Genomic DNA, 22,930 nt, shown 5'->3' on the forward strand with positions numbered 1-22,930 from the left:
TCATGACCTGAGCCGATAGCAGAGACTTGAAAACAACAAGCCCAGCCCTATGGGCCAAGTATAAATGATAGCCCTAGAGCAACTATTCAGTATTTGTTGAGAAACTAAGAAAACTACTCAAGTATATGCAGGCTTATCAGTAATACTAATGATCACTTTAGAATGTCTGGGAATCAGTTACATTTTTGTTCTGACTTTGGTGCCTTGACTTCAACTATTGCTGTTATTATCATTGCACGTTTGTTTGGTATGTTATTATAGTGGTTGTTTTGCCAGTACTTTTGACAGTGACATGAAACAAACTGAAGATACTGAACTTGAATATCCTTGAAGCCAGACTTGTCTTGAACGGTGGAGAAAGCTCCGTTAGCTTAAGAAGTTAATTACTTGTAATAAACTGAGCATGTTGGCTAAGTACCATTACCTTTAACTTAGCAGTTTTTCTGATTGAGAAAACTGTAGGTTTTCCATTCAGTCATGTTTTGGAAAACACTTTTTTTAAATGAGTCATAGTGTAATGAAAAATATTTATGAAATGTAAAGAAATAGGTAGAATTCCAACTGCATGTATATCTAATAGCTAGAACAACTACTATTATTTTTGATAGAACACATATTATTTTGTTCATAATTAATATTAATAATTTTCAAATTCTGACTAAAAATAAATGTCATTTTCTTAAAAATGTGAACAGTAAACTACTTGTTTTTTTTTTTTTTTATGTGTGTCAGGAAAGAAAAAAGAAAATTGCTTGCCAATTTATTCTAAAGCAATTTCAGTTATCTGCCCTTTGAGCACCATCCTCCAGCCTCCACTGATGATTTCAGAGACAAAGAAAGAGTCTCATTAAAATACGGTTCCTGAAACTTTTCTTAAAGGATAATTATGAAGGATGAGTCTCATAAAGGACTAAATGATTTGGTGGTTCAAAATGAAAAAGAGGACCTCTTTAGGTCCTCTGAAGAGGACCTAAAACAAAAATAATAATTAATATGAAAACCACCTATGGATTGTTACAGGCTATTTTAATTTTGATAGATATACCTTTAACTGCTCACATCTTACATAAGACTCAACTTCAGGGTCTGACTCTTTTTGAACTAATATTATTGGTAGCAGACAGTGTAAACATCTTACAAACAAGCTTTTGGAAATCCTTTGAAAATAAATGCTCTGATTACTTATCAAAATGGATATAATCTTCCCACACAGAAATCATAAGTAGGCAGAGAGGCAGGCAAAGAGAGAGAACACACATCACTTTTTTCTTTCATTTATAATTTTTCCCCTCTGATAGAAAAGAGCTTATATTCAAATTACCTAATGTAATGTAACTTTGCCAGTGATGGACTTTCCATCTGACCATCCTCAGCTAAATCTATTTAACTAAGGAATAATTTTTGCATAGTAAAAATTGATCCACTAATTTGTCCCCATGATCTGACCTCTGAAATCACAATATGATGGAGCATCTCCAGTAATCTGTTGGAATGTTTCAAAATTTTCAAATAATTAATGTGTAGGTTAATAACTATATTTTAAATATGTGCATATACATGTGTAGTATTAGATTTTTTGGACAGTAGAGGAAATAGCATGTAAAAATATAATTTAATAGGATTCTATAATTCCAGAATAATTAGTAACTTACTTTAGGTTCATACCCTGAAATTTTTATCAAGAAATGAAGAAACAAATTTTAGGAAAACCAGGTTTATTTACTTAATAGTCACTTCATTTATTCAACAAAATTGACTGGTTACTCTTATCACAATCAGAAACTCTGTTAGGCCGCAAAAGTATAAAGGCATAGACTTGCCCTAAAGGAATTTAAAGTCAAATAGGGAAGAGATTAAAACAAAACAAAACAGGGGTGGCTCAGTGGGTTAAGCCTCTGCCTTCGGCTCAGGTCATGATCTCAGGGTCCTGGGATCAAGCCCCGCTTCGGGCTCTTTGCTTGGCAGAAAGCCTGCTTTCCCCTCTCTCTCTGTCTGCCTCTCTGCCTACTTGTGATCTCTCTCTCTCTCAAATAAGTAAATAAAATCTTAAAAAAAAAAGTAATTAAAGCAAAATTAAAAAAAAAAATAAAACAAGTGTTAAAAGAATAATGGATACAAGGAAGACCTTCACCCTTACAGAAGGAATCCTGCACACCTGACCAGGAAAGATATTTTTGGAAAAGGTGTTAATTAAGCTGAACATTAAGAGATAAACAGGTGTTGGCATATTGAAATATGCCCAGAGGATGAGATGATGCAAAAGTATTGTAGCCTGAGAAGGCAGAGAAGATTCAAGCTATTATAAGTAATACTTTATGTTTGAAATGTGAGCACATGAACAGGACTTTAAGAAGCAAAGACGCTAAATCACAAGTGCTCTTTAAGTGACACTAGTACTTTATATTTTATCCTGAAGGCTACCTGGATTTTAATCACAAGAACAGGACTTCATTTGACTAAGTAAAGGGGATTAATTTGAGGGTGAAAACATTTTTAAATGCAGGTGGTAGAAAAATCAAGTACCAGAAGATTCCAGTAATACCTTGAAGAAATTAAGGCCTCAATTAAATTCTGTCATTGGGAGCAGAGAGAAGAAATTAGATCTGAGAGCTATTTAGATGGTGAATGTATTAAGTCATGGTAACAAATCTGATGTGGCTAAGGGTGAGAAAAGAATCCCAGATAACGGCTTCATTTTTAGTTAGGGTGATGGAAGGCTGGTGATTCTCTTCATGGAGGTAATTCAGGTGAAAAAGAAGGTGTTGTGGGAAATGATAATGAAATTAGTCATGTTAAGGTTGAAATGCCTTATGAAAATTTAAGAGTGATATCTTATAGACAGATGAGCGTGTAGGTCTGGACCACAAAAAAAATAAAATAAAATAAAAAATAAAAAAGAGTTCTAGGTTGGAAACTACATCAGTCACCTAAAGGCTGCCACAACAGAATACCTCGAACTGGGTGACCAAAACAATAAACATTAATTTTCTCATGGTTCTTTAGCCTGGAAGTTTAAAATCAAGGTCCCAGTAGGATTGTTTTCTGTTGAGACCTCTCTTCCTGGCTTGCAGACAGCTGCCCTCTTACTGGGTCCTCACATGACCTTTTTTCTCTGTGTACATGCTCTTTTGGTCCCTCGTTCTCTTCTTATATGGGACACCAGTTCTATTGGGTTATGTCCCCACCCTTATAACCTCATTTAATCTTTATTACCTCCTTGAAGGTCTATCTCCAAATACAATTACACTGGGGGTTAGGGCTTCAACATTTGAATTTCAGGAGACACAATTCCAACCATAACAGAAACATAGATTTGATGACAGGACAGACATCATCATCATCATTTTACAAATGGAGAGACTGAGGTTGTCCAGTGATCTGCTAAGTTACTTAGGCAGGGTTCTAGAGAGTGTTGGAAATGGAATGCTTCTTCTTTTGTCATGCATGTGATCTAATGGACAGGACAGTTACCCCTGCCTGGCAAGTTCCATCTGCATAAGAACAACGACCACATCATCGCATAAATCAACAGAGAATTAGCTGGGTGGGTTGTGGAGGCCTTATAGAACACTACTAAGTTTTTTATTGAGTTTCCAAAAGCAATAGTATTAAACCGTGCTAGCCAACCTCAGGGGACATGCAATTACATGACAGTGAGCAAGAATGTCCCAGAAATTTTCTCAGGACATCAAACACAGCTCCAAATCTTATGGATAACATCCCAGGGAACCTTTAATATCCTCACAGAATAAGCCACACTATTTGTGACTCAAGAATGAAGGGCGAAGCAGCTGCCCCAGCTGTGATTTGAAACTGAGGTTCCAGGGAAACTAGGTATTTCAAAGCTAGCTTTGCCTTACACCTATAAACCTGCCCCTCCGGCTGTGTTCAAACACATGAATTGTTCACTGCACAATATGATGATGATCCAGCCTTCACCAGAGGGCTATGCAAGAACAAAAGGCTGAGGGGTGAAGAGGATCTTTATTATTAGGTTGCTATTCTTATGAAACATTCATATAGCAAAGGAATTGCCTTGTTGTTAAAAGAAATTTTGTTAAGGAAACTTTATGAAAAAGTTGCTTATACTGCCTTTAAAGCAACTATACATGTATTTAGAAAAAAAGAAGGAAAAAGCTGAGTTAGGAACTCAGTTCAGAACCATATTTTCAAAAAGAAATGGAAAATGTAGGCATCTATTGGACTAATTTAAAATTCCAGGAGCATGGATTTCAGCATTAATTGTATGTCAAGCAGAATTTGTTTTATTACAGCACATGTGCTGATGTTAGTGACTCCCCACTTGTCTTTTACCACAACTTGAAATCATTTGGAACCACAGACCCAATTAAGGTGGGTAGTTCAAGGCACATCTGTTGTGTGTGCACAATTCATCCGGATTCTTAGATCCCCAGCTGCAGTCTGGGTGTTACTTTCAATTCAGCAACTTTTCCGCTACTCTCCTAGTCCCACCCAGCACTATCACTAGTCTAAGGAAACCACAGGAGGCCAGATCCTTCGAAATTATAGTATTGGCCTCGCTTTCTTAAGCGAGGAAGGATGGAGAAGAGGTAGGTCAGGTGTATGATTTGACATTGCTCACATGTAATGTCGAGCCTCCATATTCTGTTCTTTTTGTAGGCTAAGCAAAAGAAAGAAAAATATTCCTGCTTATTCAGAAAACTATGCTTAGGTTAATAAGCTTTTCTTTAAAAGTTTAAAAAAATCTAAAAATGGAAAGGAAAAATTATTAGATATTTTGGTGATTGGGCAGAGAGTTTATAGATAGTAGGACGAAATGAAGTGAGGCACTTTGGAAAGAAAGGAGGCTATCTGGAGAGCATGAGACTTCTGGGGGCTAGAAAACAGGAAGCCAGAGAAAGAGATTAAAGACAAGCACGGTAGGAAAGTATCAAGAAAGGATCTCTAGATCCTATATTAGTTTAGACTAAGTCATTAGGATGTCAGGGTATCAGGAGGTGGTACAGCATTATGGTAAAGAACCAGGACTTTGGAGTCAGATGAACTTGAATTTGAATCCCTGATTGGGCGACTGTGCAAGTTACTTGACCTCTATAAATATTCTTGTCCGTGAGATGCAAGGAGTCAGTACCTTGAGCAAATATGAGGATTACCTAACACAGCTATGTGGACTGCTTAGGAAATGCCTGGCATAGAGTAAATGCTTGGTAAATTCATCAGGGATTAAAATTATAGAGTCCTATAGCTGGCAGGCTGCTTGCTGAACCTCATCAATTCCCACTTTTACAGACTAGAAAAGTAAAGGGCCAAAGTATTAAGTTTCTTGCCAGAGGTAAAGCGAGCAGAAAACTGTCTTCCAAATCATGTTTTAATGGTTGTTAGGACACTATGTTAGTGAGCTCAAGTTGCAATAAAAAAAAGTAACTTACACTATGTGCCTTGAACAACAGGAATTTATTTCTTATGGTTCTGGAGGCTGGAAAATCCAAGATCAAGATGCTAGCCAATTCCATTTTTCCAGGAGGGCCCTCTTCCCAGCTTGTAGCTGGATGCTGGACACCTTCTCACTGTGTCCTCATGTTGCAGAAAAAGCAGACAGCTCCAGTCTCTTCTTCTTCTTTTAAGGTCATCAATCCTGTAAGTGGGCCCCACTCTCGGGACTTCATCGAAACCTAATCATTTCCCAAAGGCCCCACCTCCAAATATCATTCCATTGGGTGCTAGGGCTTCAATATATAAATGTGGGGGTGAGGGGGCACAAACATTCAGTACATAACAGACACACAATATGGTGCTATGGAAGAGCCGGGAGCAGTGGTTTAGGGACTCTGGGTTTTAGTCATAAGACCCTAGGCAAGTCTCTTAATCTTTCAGTTTTCTCACCCAATAAATGTGAGGGGTGGGAGATATTATCCAGAAATGACATTCAGCCCCATGCTCAAGTAATTCTCTGAGAATATGGGTATAATGTCCAGTGAGAAATAATGGGTTTGACCAGGGTAAGAAGGACAAGGACTAATTGGGAGCTCGGGACAATAGGACAAGAATTGAGAGCAGAGTTAGGCGGAGTTTTCAGCAAAGAAGAGCAACAGGAGCACAAAAATTGTTAGGAATCAGGAAAAGCAGAAACCAGAATGTGAAAAAAGAGAGATGCAATTCAGGAAGGTCTCATAGGTCCCTATCTCTTCCAAAGTGTGTCCAGGGCTACAATTCCAGCTCTTTTTTTTTTTTTTTTTTTAAGAGTAATTCACAGCTTGGTGCTTAACTTAGAAGAGTGATTTGAATAAAATATCTTAAAAGCAGCTAAGTGTATGTTGGAATTGAAGGACAGAGTTGCTGCTTTTAAATCACATTATTCAGTATATTTAACACGTACACATATGAATGAATACATGTGAGATCAGCAAGATGAGTAGAAAGGGCTCTGATTCCTTGTTATAGATTCAGGAATCTCTTCAGAGGAACTAACCCGCTCAGCATAGTTTTCGGGTTTGTTTTTGGTTTTGTTTTTGTTTTTCCCTTCATAGCTCCCAGCTGAGGCTCAGAGGGCATCACCGCTATATAACAGTAATCCTGATGACAAATGTTTACACAAACTGGGTACCATCTATGGCTTATTTTCCCTTAAAAAAAAAAGCCATTTAAGTTTATGATTAGATATGTGACTGGTCACATCTGTTAAAGATTTTATTTAACTGGAATGATAAGCTATCAATTATAATAGTAATTATATTAGGTATAATTATGCATGTAGGTATGTATGCATACCTACATAGCCAAATATATGCAGTGTGAATAACCTACTACTGAAGAAACAGGTTTGACTTCTTGAAAGCAATTCCGTGTGTGGCAATAATTGCCCACAAATAAAGTCAAAATGGGCACTGCTTTATAGAAATGTCAAGGGAATAAAGAGAGATGAAGAAAAATCTCAGCCAACCTTCTTCAGAGTTTTGAGGTAAAATCCCCTCAGTTCATATTCTGCATTTTGAGGCCTTTTTTCTCATGCAGTGCAATCAGTGCATTTCCTGAAGCTGTATTTCTTCTTATACTGACTTAGATTTCTAACGGTCTTACCTCGTTCTCTTTAAACTGGCTGAGCTTGGCAGTCTCCAATAAAAGTTTTTTATTATTTTTGAAATACTACTTCTACTCTTTCACATTCCCTAATTAAAACCAGAGTAGATTCCACAGTTTCCTGCTTACTTTTGGATCAAAAACTCCTACTAGTTTTGTCCATTTTAAAACTTCATTTTCTTCTCCAGTTTGACAAACACCTCCTCCCTGTTCTCCAGCACCAGCCAAGTTTTGGTTTAGGAACTTGCAGTGGGTAGAGAATATGATCTGATATTTCACTCCTCTTCTCTCTCTTTTCTGGTTCTTACTTCTCTTGACTTGAGAATAGAGAGAAAAGAAAGAAATTTGACCTCCACACTTGGACAAACAATTGCAATCCTCTGTCTGAGGGCTCTGATTTTCCATCAAGGCTCTGTGTGGTTTCACTGTGAGAACTGGCTACTTCATGTGGCTGAGTTCTTTGGGCAGCCTTGCAGGAGCTTCCCATTGGGAGATCTGGCCTTGAATCAACCCCTTTCCACACAAGGAGTGGATCACATATAATCACTTTCCATGTATATATTTGAACCCTGAAAAACTTGTACATATTTGCTTTCCAAGCAGTTGAGGCACAGGAGTGTGGGCTGCTCCTTTCCTATCTTGTCTCTCCAACCTGCCCTGACATTTTCTTCCTGTTCACATAAGCCCAGGGGAAATCAAACCCTATTTCAGAACAGAAATCTAACCTGGGAATGAGGCAACAATCTCCAATTCTGGCACACAGCTGAATAAATGGCTCTCCTTGGGCTTTCCTCTTTGGACTTTGCAGAGAGAACGGGGCATAGCGGAATGAGTCTATTCCTCACTAGGCTAATGACTCATGACTCTCAAACATGCTGAAATGGGTACTTCCTTTTTCAAAGCCATTGGTCCCCTGTGTCTTCAGCCATTCTAGTCTTCCTGCTGTTAGCATTAAAGTGGAGCTCTTAGTTTCCCAGGGCAGCTACATGTACTGCTTTCCTCACTGCCCTAAGCCATCAGGCCCTTTGTCCTGTTCTGTGTTAGGTAAGCCCTGAAAGAAATCTTGCCCTTGCCCCATTGCAGTCATTAGTACAACATTTTTAGTCAGAAAGAATCTCCTACTAGATACTCAAACACTTGGCTAGACAAAGCAACAGATGGTACATGGGCCTATTCACACTTTTAAATGGGTCAGAAAGTATGTTAGTAGTAATAAAACAACAAAATATCAGTAGTATAACAGAATATACATGTCCAAATGAGCCAGATCAAATCATTTTTTAAATCCTTTGGGGGCTTTTTATGATCCATAAAAGAAAACCATTTTTATTACTTTTATAGTTTTATTAAATCTGAAATAGTATACTCAATTTGATCACTCATCTAATTCACCAGACTTGGCTCCAGATGACTTTTGTTTATTTTCAGTAATTAGATATGCCCCAAAATAGCCTCTGGGCTAACACTGTGGAAGTTTAAAAAAATATGCTGCATATTCTAAAGGCAATACAAACAAATAAATAAAAACAAAAACAAAGAAAATGGGAAAAGATAGAATATGAGAATAGGGTATTCATAAGTTTTTACTCTAAGTAAGCAAATAAGTGGCTGTAAGCCAAAGTTTCTGTGGTTGCAACAACGCAGTTTTATTTCTCACTCATTCAGTACATAGGCTGCAGACTTTCTGTAAGTTCTGTTTGGCGTCACTGGACTCCACAGCAATGCTAACCTCTGGTTTACATTGTCTTGTTACTCTGTGACTGGAGGAACAGTTTTCCAGCTGGAACATACTGGTTTCACGGCAGAAACCAGGAGTACAAGCTGCCAGACCAATCTATAACAGCACATTTAAAGCATCTGCACAGACATGGGCATACATTTCATCAGTCACATCCTATGGGCCAAAGTGAGTCACATGACCAACCCTGACACTGGGAGAGAAGTAGACTCCTCCTATGGCAAGGAACTGGAAGTCACAAAACAAGGAGTGTAGATATATGATTTCCTTCCGAGGGGAAAGCATAGAGTTGGAAAAATAATCAGATCTACCACATAGTGTCAGCACAATGGGAATGTCGTTAGTATGACTATATAACATTTCAAAGAGAACACTTTTGAAGTGGTAATAAGTATTAAGTATATAAATTATATTATGGGGATACAATTAAGGCAGCTATGTACCTTATAGGTCTCTCTCACATATTTAAGTGTTCTAAAAATGTATATAATCTCTACAGTTTGGATGTCATTACTTTCTGAATTTATTTCCTTTTAATAGTTTTATATTTAAGAATTTTTGCAAAATAGGGGCACCTGGATGGCTCAGTGGGTTGGACCTCTGCCTTTGCTCAGGTCATAATCTCAGGGTCCTGGGATTGAGCCCTACATGATAGGCTTTCTGCTCAGCAGGGAGCCTGCTTCCCCCTCTTTCTGCCTGCTGCTCTGTCTACTTGTGATCTCTCTCTCTATCAAATAGATAAAATCTTAAAAAAAAAGAATTTTTACAAAATAGTGTATTGACAGATATTGCAAAATAACTATTGATTGGAAATTACATTTCTGTAAACCTGGCCAATATAATGCTCTTTATATGAAAAATTCAACAGAAGCTTAGTGTTATACTTCAGAAAAAGCAAATTAGTATTCTAAGAATAAACTAGTCTTAGGAAATGATTATCTTTGCAAGGACTATAAAATGTACCAAGTTGCTGGGGTGTCTGGGTGGCTCAGTTGGTTAAACATCTGACTGTTGGTTTCAGCTCAGTTCATGATCTCGAGGTCATGAGATCAAGCCCCATGAAGGCTCTGTGCTGAGCATGAAACCTGCTTAGGATTCTCTCTCTCAATCTCCTTCCCTCCCCTACCCATGCTCGTGCCCATGCTCTCTCTCTCTCCATCTCTCTCTATAAATAAATAAATAAACAAATGCATTAAGTTCCTCGGTTTGGAAAATATTAAATAAATATCTTAAACACTAAGAAGTAAACTAAAGTTGTAAAGGCTAAAGAGACATGCTTTTTACCTCTTTTTTTTTTTTTTTTCAAAGTGGAGACATCAAAACCTAAGCTAAGATTAAGAATCAGATGCTTAACTGACTGAGCCACTCAGGCACCCCACATTTTTTTTTACTTCTTAATCACACTATTAAAATCTTAAAATCAGTAATTTCATAACAGGTATTAATATCAGCCTTTATATGTCCCAGGGTTTTAAATACATTTGAAGAAGTGACATTCTAGAATCTAGAGCGGATTCTAAAATGCTTACCAAAAACTGGTCTACTGAGGGGCGCCCGGGTGGCTCAGTAGGTTAGAGCCTTTGCCTTCGGCTCAGGTCATGATCCCAGGGTCCGGGGATAGAGCCCTGCATCGGGCTCTCTGCTCGGCAAGGAGCCTGCTTCCTCCTCCCTCTCTCTCTGCCTGCCTCTCTGCCTACTTGTGATCTACTGAGTCGCACCCCTTGCCTTCTATTAACAAATATGAGAGGAAATGGGAAGGGGAGTTCCTGGAATGACCTGAATTACTCATCTTTCTTGTGTACCTCAGTTCTTGTCCACTATAGGATTTTGTTTCTCCTTTTCAATCACAGAGAGTACTCAAGTGGGTCAGAATTCAAGGCAGCCCATAAGGTGTGGGATAGTGTGCTACCGAGAACTACAATTAGACCTTCACTGAAGAGAGTCAGGAGTCAAGGAGGGTGGGGATGATGTGATGACTCTATTTTTGTCCTGTTGGTAGCCTGAGAATTGAGCACTATGTACTTCTGAGGCTCTATCAAGTCACTCACTGTGGGATCAGAAGCAGCCATGTGCATGAAGAAATAGATAATCTCAATAGCCAAGGAAAATCCCCCTATCATGATAGCTGGGGTTTCTGTCTTAGGTTCACTGTGATCCCCTTAATTCAGTCAAATACCTTCATAACATCCTCTTATAACTGTGCTGTTACCTTCTCATTCTTGCTTCTGCTTCTCATCCTTAACATTGTCAAAATGTTTAATCACCGGGATTTTATGCATTTATCCTCATTTTAACGTTGTCATGACTTGATAGTACAGAATCATATCAAACTGAATTATATCCCTGGATCTAACAGATATTAGGATAAACAAGTCTCTGGCATTTAAGGTTTACCTCACAGCTTATACACAGTCACATTTCATGCACCTTAAAAGTCTGATCTTTTACCACCAAATCTTGATATTTCTCAGTCCCTTGGCCTTAACTTTGAAAATGAAAAAAAAAAAAAAAAAGTATTTGACATACACAATGCTGCTTTTCTTTGGTGACGATGTCTTTTGAAAAAGGTTTCTGTGATGTTCAAGAGAGAGTGGCCTGCTGTTTGCTAATCTTACACACAGAGGTAATGGATACAAAATACTCCATGAGGGATTTAGTCCTTCCTTATGTAAAAAAGTCATGGATGCAGAACTGCGTAACCCTCTACCTCAAATTGTATAGTCCAACTTTCTTTACAGTTGTTTAAAATGAAAAGACATTTATTTTTCTTGACTGTGCCTGAAGACACAGGGATGGACTATTTGACATCTTGCGGTCATCTCCTACCTCTGCCACTCCAGATTTCAGTTCTGCAATGTGTAAAGCCAAACTCTTCATTAGTCGGGTAGAAAGCCATAGAGCTTGAGCTGGATCTCACCAGGAGAACATATGATCTTAGCAGGGATTCAAGTTTGGAATGAGGCATATTCTACAAGGAAAATAATCATAGTGAATACACTGAATTTTTTTTGCTTTTGTATTTTTTTATAACATAGTCATATTCTCTCTGCAAATCTCCCCTGCTCTGTTTTATTTTGAGCAAGGAATAGAATTGAGTTTTTCTCCTTGAAAAAACCAAACACATTTCTAACAAAAAAATTAAGAATATAATGAATACAAGTTATATAATTCTGACAGTTCCCATGACCCCCCACCTCGAAATGTATCTTTTTAAAAAATTATTTTAGTAAAAAGTTGACTTCATCTGTACAGAAGAACTTTCCCTTTTATCATGTATACAGCAGTCAGGAGGTTATAGAGTTACATTTACATACAATAACTGGTTAAAAATATTTTTAAAATAAGCGACTCAGTATTCAAAGTGTATGAAAATGCTGGCAGGCATTGATAGAGATATAGAAATACTCTGTCAAGTGTCTATCTCACTAAAACCCAAGTATACCATAAAATAGTATATTACCAATGTTCCCCAAATACAGAGAGAATCTAAGAGATATACAATTTTACATAAAATGTCTTTAAGTTTTACATGTGGATGCTTGCATTTGCAACTTTCCAATTCCCACTCACACAACACTCATCTTAGAACTTCCAAATAATGACAGGTTTCATTTATTACATCTGACATTTCAAAATCTCATCGTAGGGTAAGCATAGGAAAACTTCATTGTCTGCTATTATTTTTACATTGAAAATAAGCAGGTATCAGTGGATTACATTTTCTCATCAATACTTCTTTAACCCCTTGAGGTTTTTTTTAATGCTTTCCAGAGGTAAATAGGAACTGTTACTCCACTTAAAAGCAAGACCTCACCTTAAAAAAAGAAAAAAAAAAGAAAAAGTAGACAAGCATTTATTTATTTATTTATTTATTTTTTACTTTTTAACTTAACTTTTCTAAATACGTAGAAACAGAGAACATAGAACAAGGGAAAATAATATGTTACAGTGTCTGTAACATAATACAGAAGCAGAGATCCAAAATTAAGAATGCAGAATGAGGGGTGTCTGGGTGGCTCAGTGGGTTAAGCCTCTGCCTTTGGCTCAGGTTATGATCTCAGGGTCCTGGGATTGAGCCCTGCATCAGGCTCTCTGCTTGGCAGGGAGCCTTCTTCCCCCTCTCTCTCTGCCTGCCTCTCTGCCTACTTGTGATCTCTCTGTGTAAAAGAAATAAAATCTTAAAAAAAAAATGCAGAATGAAATTCATCTATATACTTTTCAACTGTTCTGCATTTAATCCTTTTTTTAGTATTCCTTAACATTTTATTGAATGTTAATTTTTCAGAGAAGGACAAGACTAGGGACCAGTTAAGATTAAAAGAATCAATCAAAGAGAGGTTAACATTCAAAGGTATGAGGTTTTTTGTTTTTTTTTTAATTCTATTTCATTGGTTTAGGGCATAATAGTAAAGTTTGAGCATATTGGAATTAGTTTCAAGGCAATAGAAATTGTCACATGACAGACAGAGTTATAAAATATTTGTTACTGCTCCATTATCTAGCATAGTATTTTCACTTTTTAAAGTGCTGTGCCTCCAAATCTTCTCATCCTTAACATTGTCATTGAACATCCTTAACATTCTAGATGTTCTAGATGTTCATGACATGAGCAGCCAGCCAGGCAGTGACAGAAGTTAGCTGGTGGAGGCCACAAAATACAGATGAACTAATGTCGGCTGACTGGTAGGAACATTGTGCTAAGCCCTTTGAATGCATTAGGTCATTCTGTGTTCTATATAGTTCTACAGAGTCAGCATTATTACTTTGTTTTATAGATAAAGAAACAAAATCTCAGCCTAGTTAAGTAACTGGACTAAATTACTTGCAAGTTGGAGGACTGAGATTCGAATACCTGAAAACAAAAACCATGTTCTTGCTTTTACATTGTCTTCCTCCAAGTAATCAAGGGGAGGTACTGGAAGAAAGAGAAATATGTAGGGGGTATCATTGCCTTTTGAAGAAAAGTAGAAAAAGGTAAGGTTGATGTTTGAGTTCCACTACAGTATGGTTACTTATAAACACTACTTCTAAAACTTTGTCCTTATTTGTGTAAGAAGTCAAAATACGTTCTTAAGTATTTGTTATAGAATTAAGAAGCCTGAAAAAAGAAAAAGTGCATTGTGGATTAAAATGAGAAAAAGCAGGTCTCTTATTGATTCTTCACTCTAGGAATCTCATTAGCTATCAGACAGAATTTGATGACTGCCAACGAATAAACAACATTTTCCCCCAATAACAGGCTGTTAAGCTGCCCAAAGTCACCAAATACAGATTAGTCTGAAATGCACTGATTGTTCCTGCTAGAGGTGGTTAAAAAATCAGCTATAGATACAAGAATTCTTTTTCTCTCTTTCCTTCAGGCTGCTAAAGGATGCACAGAATGAAACTTATTTTAAAAGCTGGTATCAGAAGCTGTTGGCTGCTCTCCAATTCTGTTCAGGAAAAGCCTTGAGTGATGAGCTTTCCAAGGAGAAGAAACTTATTAAAATTCTGGGAGACATTGGGGAAAAAGTCAAGTCTGCCAGTGACCCTCAAAGACAGGTTTGTTAAGAAATTAATCTTCAGGTAGTGTTTCCTTTAATCTTTAGTTCAATTAAATTTTAATTTCATAGCTTAGAAAGCAAATTTGTTGTCTATACTTAGTTATAAGACCCCCAGCTCAATGAGTTTAATCAAGATTTTTTTCAATTTACAATCTGAAAGTTAATGATAATGTCTACCACGAGGACATAATTTTTAAGATTTTTTTATTTATTTGCAAGAGAGAGAGCAAAAGCAAATGGTGGGAGGAGCAGAAGGGGAGGGTGAGGGAGAGAACCTCCAGTGTGCTCTCCACTGAGTGCAGAGCCCAGCACGGGGCTCAATCTCATGACCCTGAAATCATAACTTCAGCCAAAACCGAGACTTGGATGCCTAACTGACTGAGATGCCAAGATACCCCAATGTAGTTTTTTTGACCTAAGTAAGCCATGTAGCATATGGAAAGTACCTGACAAGAAGAAATCAACTTAAAGGCAGCTTGTCTAAAAAGGCCAAATGAAGTAATTTCCTCAAAAGGGCAGTACAACTCCAGGGGTTGGCAGGGGGGAGGGGGTGGGCGCCTGGGTGCCTGGGTGGCTCAGGAGTTGGGCCTCTGCCTTTGGCTCAGGTCATGATCTCAGGGTCCTGGAATCGAGCCCTGCATGGGGCTCTCTGCTCAGCAGGGAGCCTCCTTCCCCCGCTCCCCTGCCTGCCTGCTTGTGATCTCCCTCTCTGGCAAATAAGTAAATGAAATCTAAAAAAATGTCCAAAGAGGACTTTTTAGGGGACCCTTGTCCAAGGTACAAAATCAAGGTATAGATTTTTCTAATACTGTAATAATCAAAATAGACTTTTGGGACAAAACAAATAAAATTAATTAAATCAATAGTGATGTGGATAGTAAAACTTTTATACTAAGATCCATGAATAATAGTCAAAATATTGTGCCTTTTTCATCCCTGATTATAATAATGGAACTGACTATTCTTTTTCTTGATCTGATTGAAGAATATTTGTTCTTTTTAATTATCTGCATCACTAGTTTCCCTCACTGATAAAGACCATTAAGTAGGTTTTCTTATGTTCAACATTCTAGATGCAGGAAGAGAGAGGGAAACCATTCATTGTATTAATAACATCATTCAGGAACAAGTATTTACAGACTGGGAATTAAGGATGGAAAGATGACTAAAACATGAAGTTTGTCCTCAAAGGGAGCACATAGTTTCTCTCCACCCACTGTCTAAAATCAAAAAGAGTTTTCAGCAAAATAATATAAAAACACTGACAGGTAAAATGTCCCAGAATTCTTTCCCAGCCCAGTATTTTTCTTGCTGGAAGTCACTCATTTGATAGAAGTGCCAGAGCTATGGCCCTTCACCTGTACAGGAATACATAGGAAATAAAAAGCATAAACATGGAATTTATTCTCAAATGGGAAACTCTCAAATAGGAACTCTAGATTGACAGAAAAAACTTAAGATACATAACATGATGAGCAATGAAAAACCAAACATCTATAATTTCTTCATATTACTGTAGATTATTTTCTAATGATAGAAAAAAATTGAAAGCAAGTAAATAAACTGGTTTAAAATTTATGAAATTTATATAAAATTTAGTTTAGTCTTTATTTCTTAGATTTCAAAATTTCTCACATATTTGAGATGCATGCTACAGTTAAGTAAGTCTGATGCCTTTTTTGACTATTTGCATTAAGTTCCAAAGTGCTATTGGTGTTCTTTCAAATAAATATATTTTGCTCACCTAGACTGTTTTTGTGATAACACTTCCTCCCATAATAATAAGAAAATAAAAATAGAGATAAAGAAGCATTTACAATTTTGCATAATTCAAGTTAGTTAGCTATTTTTTCTGTTTTGTTTCAAAATGTACTAATTAGTATTATATGGAAGTGTTGAATCACTATATTGTACACCAGAAACTAATATTATGCTGTATGTTAATTCACTGGGATTTAAATAAAAACTTTTAAAAAAGACCTTTTTAATAGATACTTTGTAATTCTGCAAACCTACTTATAAATTTATGTCTGCTTATTCTGATAAAGGCTAGAGTTTTTAATACATTAAAATTGCCTCCCTAATTATTTTTCCTCAGATTCCTAGAAGTTATTTCTTTATATATTGTTTTTCTTGGCTGTTTACTATTAAAGCATGTCATCTCATAAAAAATAAAATAAAATAAATAAAAAGTACTAATTAAACTAACTGTGTGAAAGAAGATACTTAAAGACAGTAGAGGTTCCCCTCCATGGTATTCCTTAAGGGAATCCATGTATAGATAAGACAAAGGAGGACAGACAGAAAGAGTGCCATAGTGGAATTTGCCTCATTTTTCAACCTTGCTCTTCTGGATTCTGGGAGCAGTAGTTTCTGTTATTTGCCAAAGACCCAGGAGTGAAAGCTAAGAAACTCCTGGGAGTTAATTAAACATTATAAATCTGAGGGCATTTGAGTGGCTCAGTTGGTTGGGCGAAGGCCTTCAGTTCAGGTCATGATCCTGGAGTCGAGGGATCAAGTCCTGCATCGGGCTCCCTGCTGGGCAGGTAGTCTGCTTCTCCCTCTGACCTTTGCCTTCTCGTGCTCTCTCTCTCTCTCATTCTCTCCCTCTCAATTAAAAAATAAAACCTTAGATAAAAACAACAACAACAAAAAAACAAACAAAAAAAACCCCAGAACATTATTAATCTGATACTTCCATTTTTAGAAATGGACTCAGGAGGGCAGAAGGGGACTCAGAAAGTGGACTAAAAGAAGCTTTTATATTTTGAATTATCGTTTTTCCCCTTTTGTGGTTAGGGAGTACACAGTTTTAAAGGTGTTATTTGTGGTTTTAGATCTTCCACAGGTACAGAGAACTATGGAAGGGAATGGGGTAAGTATCAGGAATATACTTATTAGCATTTAATAAATCATTTGTTCAAATATATTACTATTTCTGACAGTTATCATTTTTGCCTTTATTGCTCTTAATACATGTGAATTTCTTTTTTTCTAAAACGTACTATCACTATTAAGTATAAATCTTGAGGGTTACAAACTAAGGTTCCAGGAAATTATCAGAATTGGATCATGTTAACAACTACTTAAAGCAGGTTCTATAAGATGGTGGGCCACAGTCAAAGCCAACCCATCATGTTTTGTTTGAACAGAATAGTTCTTTGTTTTGGTTTTGTTTTCAATTGAATTAAAAATCCTGTAGAAAAGGCATGAGCTCTTTAGCTCCCCATCGCCCCCCACTCCCTATTGTCTTTAGCCTTCTGCTTCCTTATATGTGGCTACCTCATCTACCTGACCCCAGAGCATCCAAGTGTGCAACCCCTGAATTAGAGAGTTTACTTAATCAGTAGAAGAAAATTGTAACTTGAAAGAAAGTCAAATTCTTAACAGTTTCTAAGATGCTTTTTAAACTGATTTTTTCCACAGGAGGTACTAAAGAAAGAAATCGGCAGACTAGAAGAATTTTTTCAGTGTATAAAGACCTGTCACCTTCCTCTGAACCCTGCCGTGTGTGTAAAGGGTGTTGATCGTGATGTAAGTCAGTTTATTCAGTAGATCAGTTGAGTATTTTTGTTTTGTATTGTGTAGCTCACCCTGTGTTTTTTTTTAAATTTTTTTTATTTTTTAAGATTTTATTTATTTATTTGACAGACAGATCACAAGTAGGCAGAGCGGCAGGCAGAGAGAGAGGAGGAAGCAGGGCTCCCCGCGGAGCAGAGAGCCTGATATGGGGCTCTATCCCAGGACCCTGGGATCATGACCCAAGCCGAAGGCAGAGGCCTTAACCCACTGAGCCACCCAGGCGCCCCTCACCCTGTGTTTCTGAAATGGCAAAAAACAACTTGTAAATTGTCATTGAAAAAATTTTAAAAAAAGTAATCGAATCCCATCCAAGCTAAGTGTAGCATTTGGTGCACTGTGTAAGGTTGAGACTGCACTGGCCTCATCACATGATTTGTTGGTCTAGAAATATACTATCAGTTCAGTAAAAATAAATAAATAAATAAATAAAGATACTGCTCACTAAATTCATTTCTCAATTTATTCAAAATGGTTGATTTGCTGACCTTATGCAGGCTGGCTTTAATTTCATGCTTATTTAGATTATGTGCATAGCCATGCCTAGTACACTAGGATATTATTAGCTACAACACGTCAGTTTTTATTTAATTTAAAATTCATTGACTCACGTGTCAGTGTACTTAACTCATGCCTGGAGTGACCTTTCTGTTATCAGAAACAATTTCTCTCTCTTGCTCAGTCTCTGTCAGTTACACTTCTCTAACTTAGAATCATTCTTTCTCCTTTTATCTCCATTAAGTTTATTAGCCTCCTTCTCAAGGGCCCAAGAGTAGAAAGCACTAATAGAGGCAGGATTGGTAAGTGAGACTTAGAGGTGAAGAGGTTAAACTATCACACATGTCTAATAAATGTTACTTGACTGACATTATTATACAATCAAGAAAACAAACCCAGTAATTAGGAGAAAAGCTAGACCATTATTAGTATGAATATAAAAAGTTTTGCTAAAATGTTGGCATTGTTACCTTTACAACTTTGCTGCCTCAGAAACTTTCCCAATATGCTATGCAAGCATATTTTTGAAAAATAACAAAATAAGGCATCAAATTCCACAGACTGTGATATGTCTATCTGGGCTAAAACCCAAATCATTGCTGATCTTTTAAAATGTGTAACTTTTTAATCATTAGCAATATCCACTGATTAATGTTGCAAATACAGGGAAATGCAGCATTTCAAAGAAGAATTTTATTTTTATTTTATTTATTTATTTATTTATTTTATTCAGAATAAAATTCTTTTCTAAAATCAAGTATTTCACATTAGTGAGAAACATTACAGGCGACATGAGTGTGGGCAAGCTCTCTGTTCCAACAGAAACCATTTTGACCACCAAAGAATCCATACTGGGAAGAAACCCTGAGAGTGTAATGAACATAGTAAGGTCTTCAGTGAGGGTAGATGTCATATTTGACATCAGAGCCTCCATAATGGGCAACAAGCACAATAAATGCAGGCAGCAAGGAAATGCTTCAATCAGAACTCTCAACTTGTTGGCTGTGAGGAAATTCAGACCAGAGAAAAACATTTGGAACACAGTGTGGCAAATATTCAGTCAGAGTAAATGTCTTGTTTTATGTCACCCGACTTCACACAAGCAAAAAACCTCGTAAGTATGGAAAATATACAGTCAGGACTCACATTTTGTTATATAACAGAGAATTCACACTAGTGAAAAATCCTATGAATGTGATAAGTATGGGAAGATCTTTGGTGATAGCATCAACTTTACAATGTCAGAGAACCCATCTGGGGAGAAACTTCATAAATGCAATGATTGTGGGAAAGCCATTAGTGATCGTTCACAGTTTATCTCTATTTACTAGAGAGAAGCCTTATGAATGTATAAGTATGGGAAAGCCTACAGTCAATATTCTATTTTAATTACCATCTGCAAACTACACTGGGGAGATGCACTCAGGCCGATCTACTTTTTAACACATGGCTCTCCAAGACAGAGGACAAAGATCTTAACTTTGAGTTAAGCTTTCTTTCAAAGAATTTTTACCCTTGTCTCTCCTTGGAACCACTAATTACAATGAACCATTCCTTGTTTCCCTTTCCATCACTAGGGAATGGACCATTTGGGAAAGTGGTTGTAACATAATGTATTCCTTTCCCACTCCTGAAAAAGTAAGGACCACACACTTCATTTACTAATAGGTTTCTTTCCTTTTTTAAAACTATTTTAAATCTATGTCATTAGTGTGTGCTTCTCAAGAACAAGGTCCTTTCTTTCTTTCTCTATTCTAATAATTAAATAATTCTAATTCTAAATTAGAATTCTAATAATTCTAAATTCTAAATTCTAGTAATTTAGTAATTTAAATTCTAAATTCTAGTAATTTAGTAATTTAAATTCTAATAATTCTAAATTCTAATAATTCTAATCTAAATAAAATTATTTATCTTAATCTAAATAAAATTAAAATAAAATAAAATTATCTTCCAAGACTCCAACTCATTCTTTCCCATCTCCTGGTTGTGGCCCTTGCAGTCCATTTTTAACATCTAATCTAAGTTCTCATTGTTTGCTTTTCCCTACCTAGAAAGCCTTTTTTAAAACATTTTTGCTAATCCAAGTTCCACAATCTTCAAATCCACCTCATCTCTGAAAGACTTCTCTTCTTTAAGTGCTTCTTCATCCAACTGCAATAAATGGCCTTGTAAATTATTTTCAACTTAATGCATGTATGTTCATATCAACTTCCTGTAGGCTCTTAGGGAGTAGATATAGTACCTCTGATATCACATAGGTAATGGTTTATGCATATTAGTTGTCAAATATAAAATATTTTTTGCATGAGTCTCAAAAAGTATACTGCATGTGAAAACCAAAATATAAAACAATGAAGTTAAATAGCTCCAAGTGATGTAATTAAGAAGAAGGGCTAAGCCTTGTCTTCATCCCGCCTTTGCCCTTTTTCTCTTCCCTGAACTTGGGATGCCTCAGAGCGACCCCCAAGAATTGGATGAGCACAGTTTGAAAATCACTGATCTAGACTCATTTCTGGACTAATACAGGATTTCCTAATTCAATACCGTGACAGAAGGTCATATGTTCCCTGATTGACTGATTCTCAAAGCAAGAATTCATTACTTAATAAGCAGCCTCATCCATTTTCTATAAACCTCAAATTGATTCAGTAAGCAAGGGTTTCTGTTTCTTAGGGATTAGGTTAGATTTGTGTTCATAGGTTAAGTTAAAAATATATATCCTTTCCTCTCTGTTTATACTGATTTCAGACTTCTCAAAAAATAATGACATTAACTGATCCTTCAACATGTATTGATGTCATATTTTACTAAGTTGATAAATTGAAACCATCAAGTTCTTTTCCTTTATTTAATATTGATTTAACTCTTCACTGTCAACATGAAGTCTCTAATAGCCTAAAGACATACAACCTTTTAACACTCAATTAGATGTAAGAGCATAAAAGGAAAATAAGCAACAAGAAAAGTATACTGGAAAGTAGTCAATATCATAAAGCTGAAAATGGAAATGCAAAGTGTAGCTGAAAGAAAGGGAAGGAGGAAACATATGTTGTACTGTTATTTATAAAGGTAAGAAAATACTCATTAACTAAAAGAGAAAAAGAATGCATTATTATTTTTAAAGTACCTAATTAGTGTCAGGAGATGCACTGTAGAAGGTCTTTTATATCTATTAGGCTATATATCTTAAAGTTACAGAGTTCAAATTTGAACTCAGTCTTTCTTAACCCTAAAACCATATTTCCTTAAAGAATTCTGTAGGGAATGGGGCGCCTGGGTGGCTCAGCGGGTTAAAGCCTCTGCCTTCGACTCAGGTCATGGCCCCAGGGTCCTGGGATCGAGCCCTGCATCAGGCTCTCTGCTCAGTGAGGGGCCTGCTTCTCTCTCTCTCTCTGCCTGCCTCTCTGCCTATTTGTGATCTCTTGTCTGTCAAATAAATAAATAAGATCTTTAAAAAAAAAAAAAAAGAATTCTGCAGGGAAGAAATAATTAAAAGGAAATATATTTTTGAATAGCAATTTTAGATATTAATCAACTATCATAAACACAATGTCTACATACTAATTAGTTTATTTAAACCTCCAACATATCACCACTGTTCAGTGAGAAAATGAGTAGTTAAAGATTTACAAACTGCCAAGAAGCTACATTTTCAGTTTCTAAGTAAAGGCTTTGGTTAGTGGACCAAAGTTGTTCTATTGTTGTTTTTAATAAATATGTTTCTTTGTTCCAAAGTATAAAAATTATACATATGTGTTATATTTTCTTACATAAAGAATTATACAAGAAGACCATGATTTCAGGGAAAGTGTTCTTTCTGGTTTATTTTGCTCAGGATTTTTCTCTTCTCTTTCTATAGGCATGTTCATATTTCACATCTCATGCTTTGCCATTGAAGATTACTTTCATCAACGCTAACCCCATGGGCAAAAACATCAGCGTCATTTTTAAGGTACAAAAACATCAGATTGATTTCACAGGTAGAATTCTTGATTTATTTCTTGCAAAAAGAAATGATTATAGTACTTTCCTCTGATGACAGCATAGAGGATTCCAGTTATTTTTGATTCTGCATTTTTACAGAATTATAGAACATGTCAATGATTAACAATAAATCAATCATTACTGGCTCAAGCTAGTGAACCTTCAGTGCAAAACTTAAGAAGAGCTGTTTCAGTAAGTGAAATTATATGCTTTTGAGTGGCACAGGAAGTGGAATAAATAGAGGCCAAATCCGTCTTTATCATGAATCCTATATGAAAGTAGAGTAAAAGAGTTTGGGTCAAGTTGGAAAGAGGGACCAAATAAGAAGCTATGAGTGAAAAATTTGGAGCCATTTGGTTAATTTAATCAAGTGTTCAGCCAAACCAGACAACTAGGTCTCGGAGTAAATTATTTGGTGGATTTTGACTATTTTTGAGGATAATTTTTAGCACACCCATACTTTGGCTTTGACTTGTGTAACTTCAAGCATTGATGGTCGTGAAACACTGCATTTTGGGTGAAGAAA

General features: G+C 36.4%; 1 protein-coding gene across 1 annotated transcript in view; it reads left to right on the forward strand.

The window, feature by feature from the left end:
* PIK3C2G (phosphatidylinositol-4-phosphate 3-kinase catalytic subunit type 2 gamma) overlaps window positions 1–22,930 on the forward strand; it is a 364,772-nt gene that overhangs the window by 209,548 nt on the left and 132,294 nt on the right. The window contains exons 19-21 of the mRNA XM_044227234.1: window positions 14,158–14,338; window positions 17,767–17,874; window positions 22,280–22,372. Of these exons, the coding sequence (XP_044083169.1) occupies window positions 14,158–14,338; window positions 17,767–17,874; window positions 22,280–22,372 (382 nt within the window). The remainder of the gene's footprint in view (window positions 1–14,157; window positions 14,339–17,766; window positions 17,875–22,279; window positions 22,373–22,930) is intronic.

This window comes from Neovison vison, chromosome 12, assembly GCF_020171115.1.
Source record: "Neovison vison isolate M4711 chromosome 12, ASM_NN_V1, whole genome shotgun sequence".
Lineage (NCBI taxonomy): Eukaryota > Metazoa > Chordata > Mammalia > Carnivora > Mustelidae > Neogale > Neogale vison.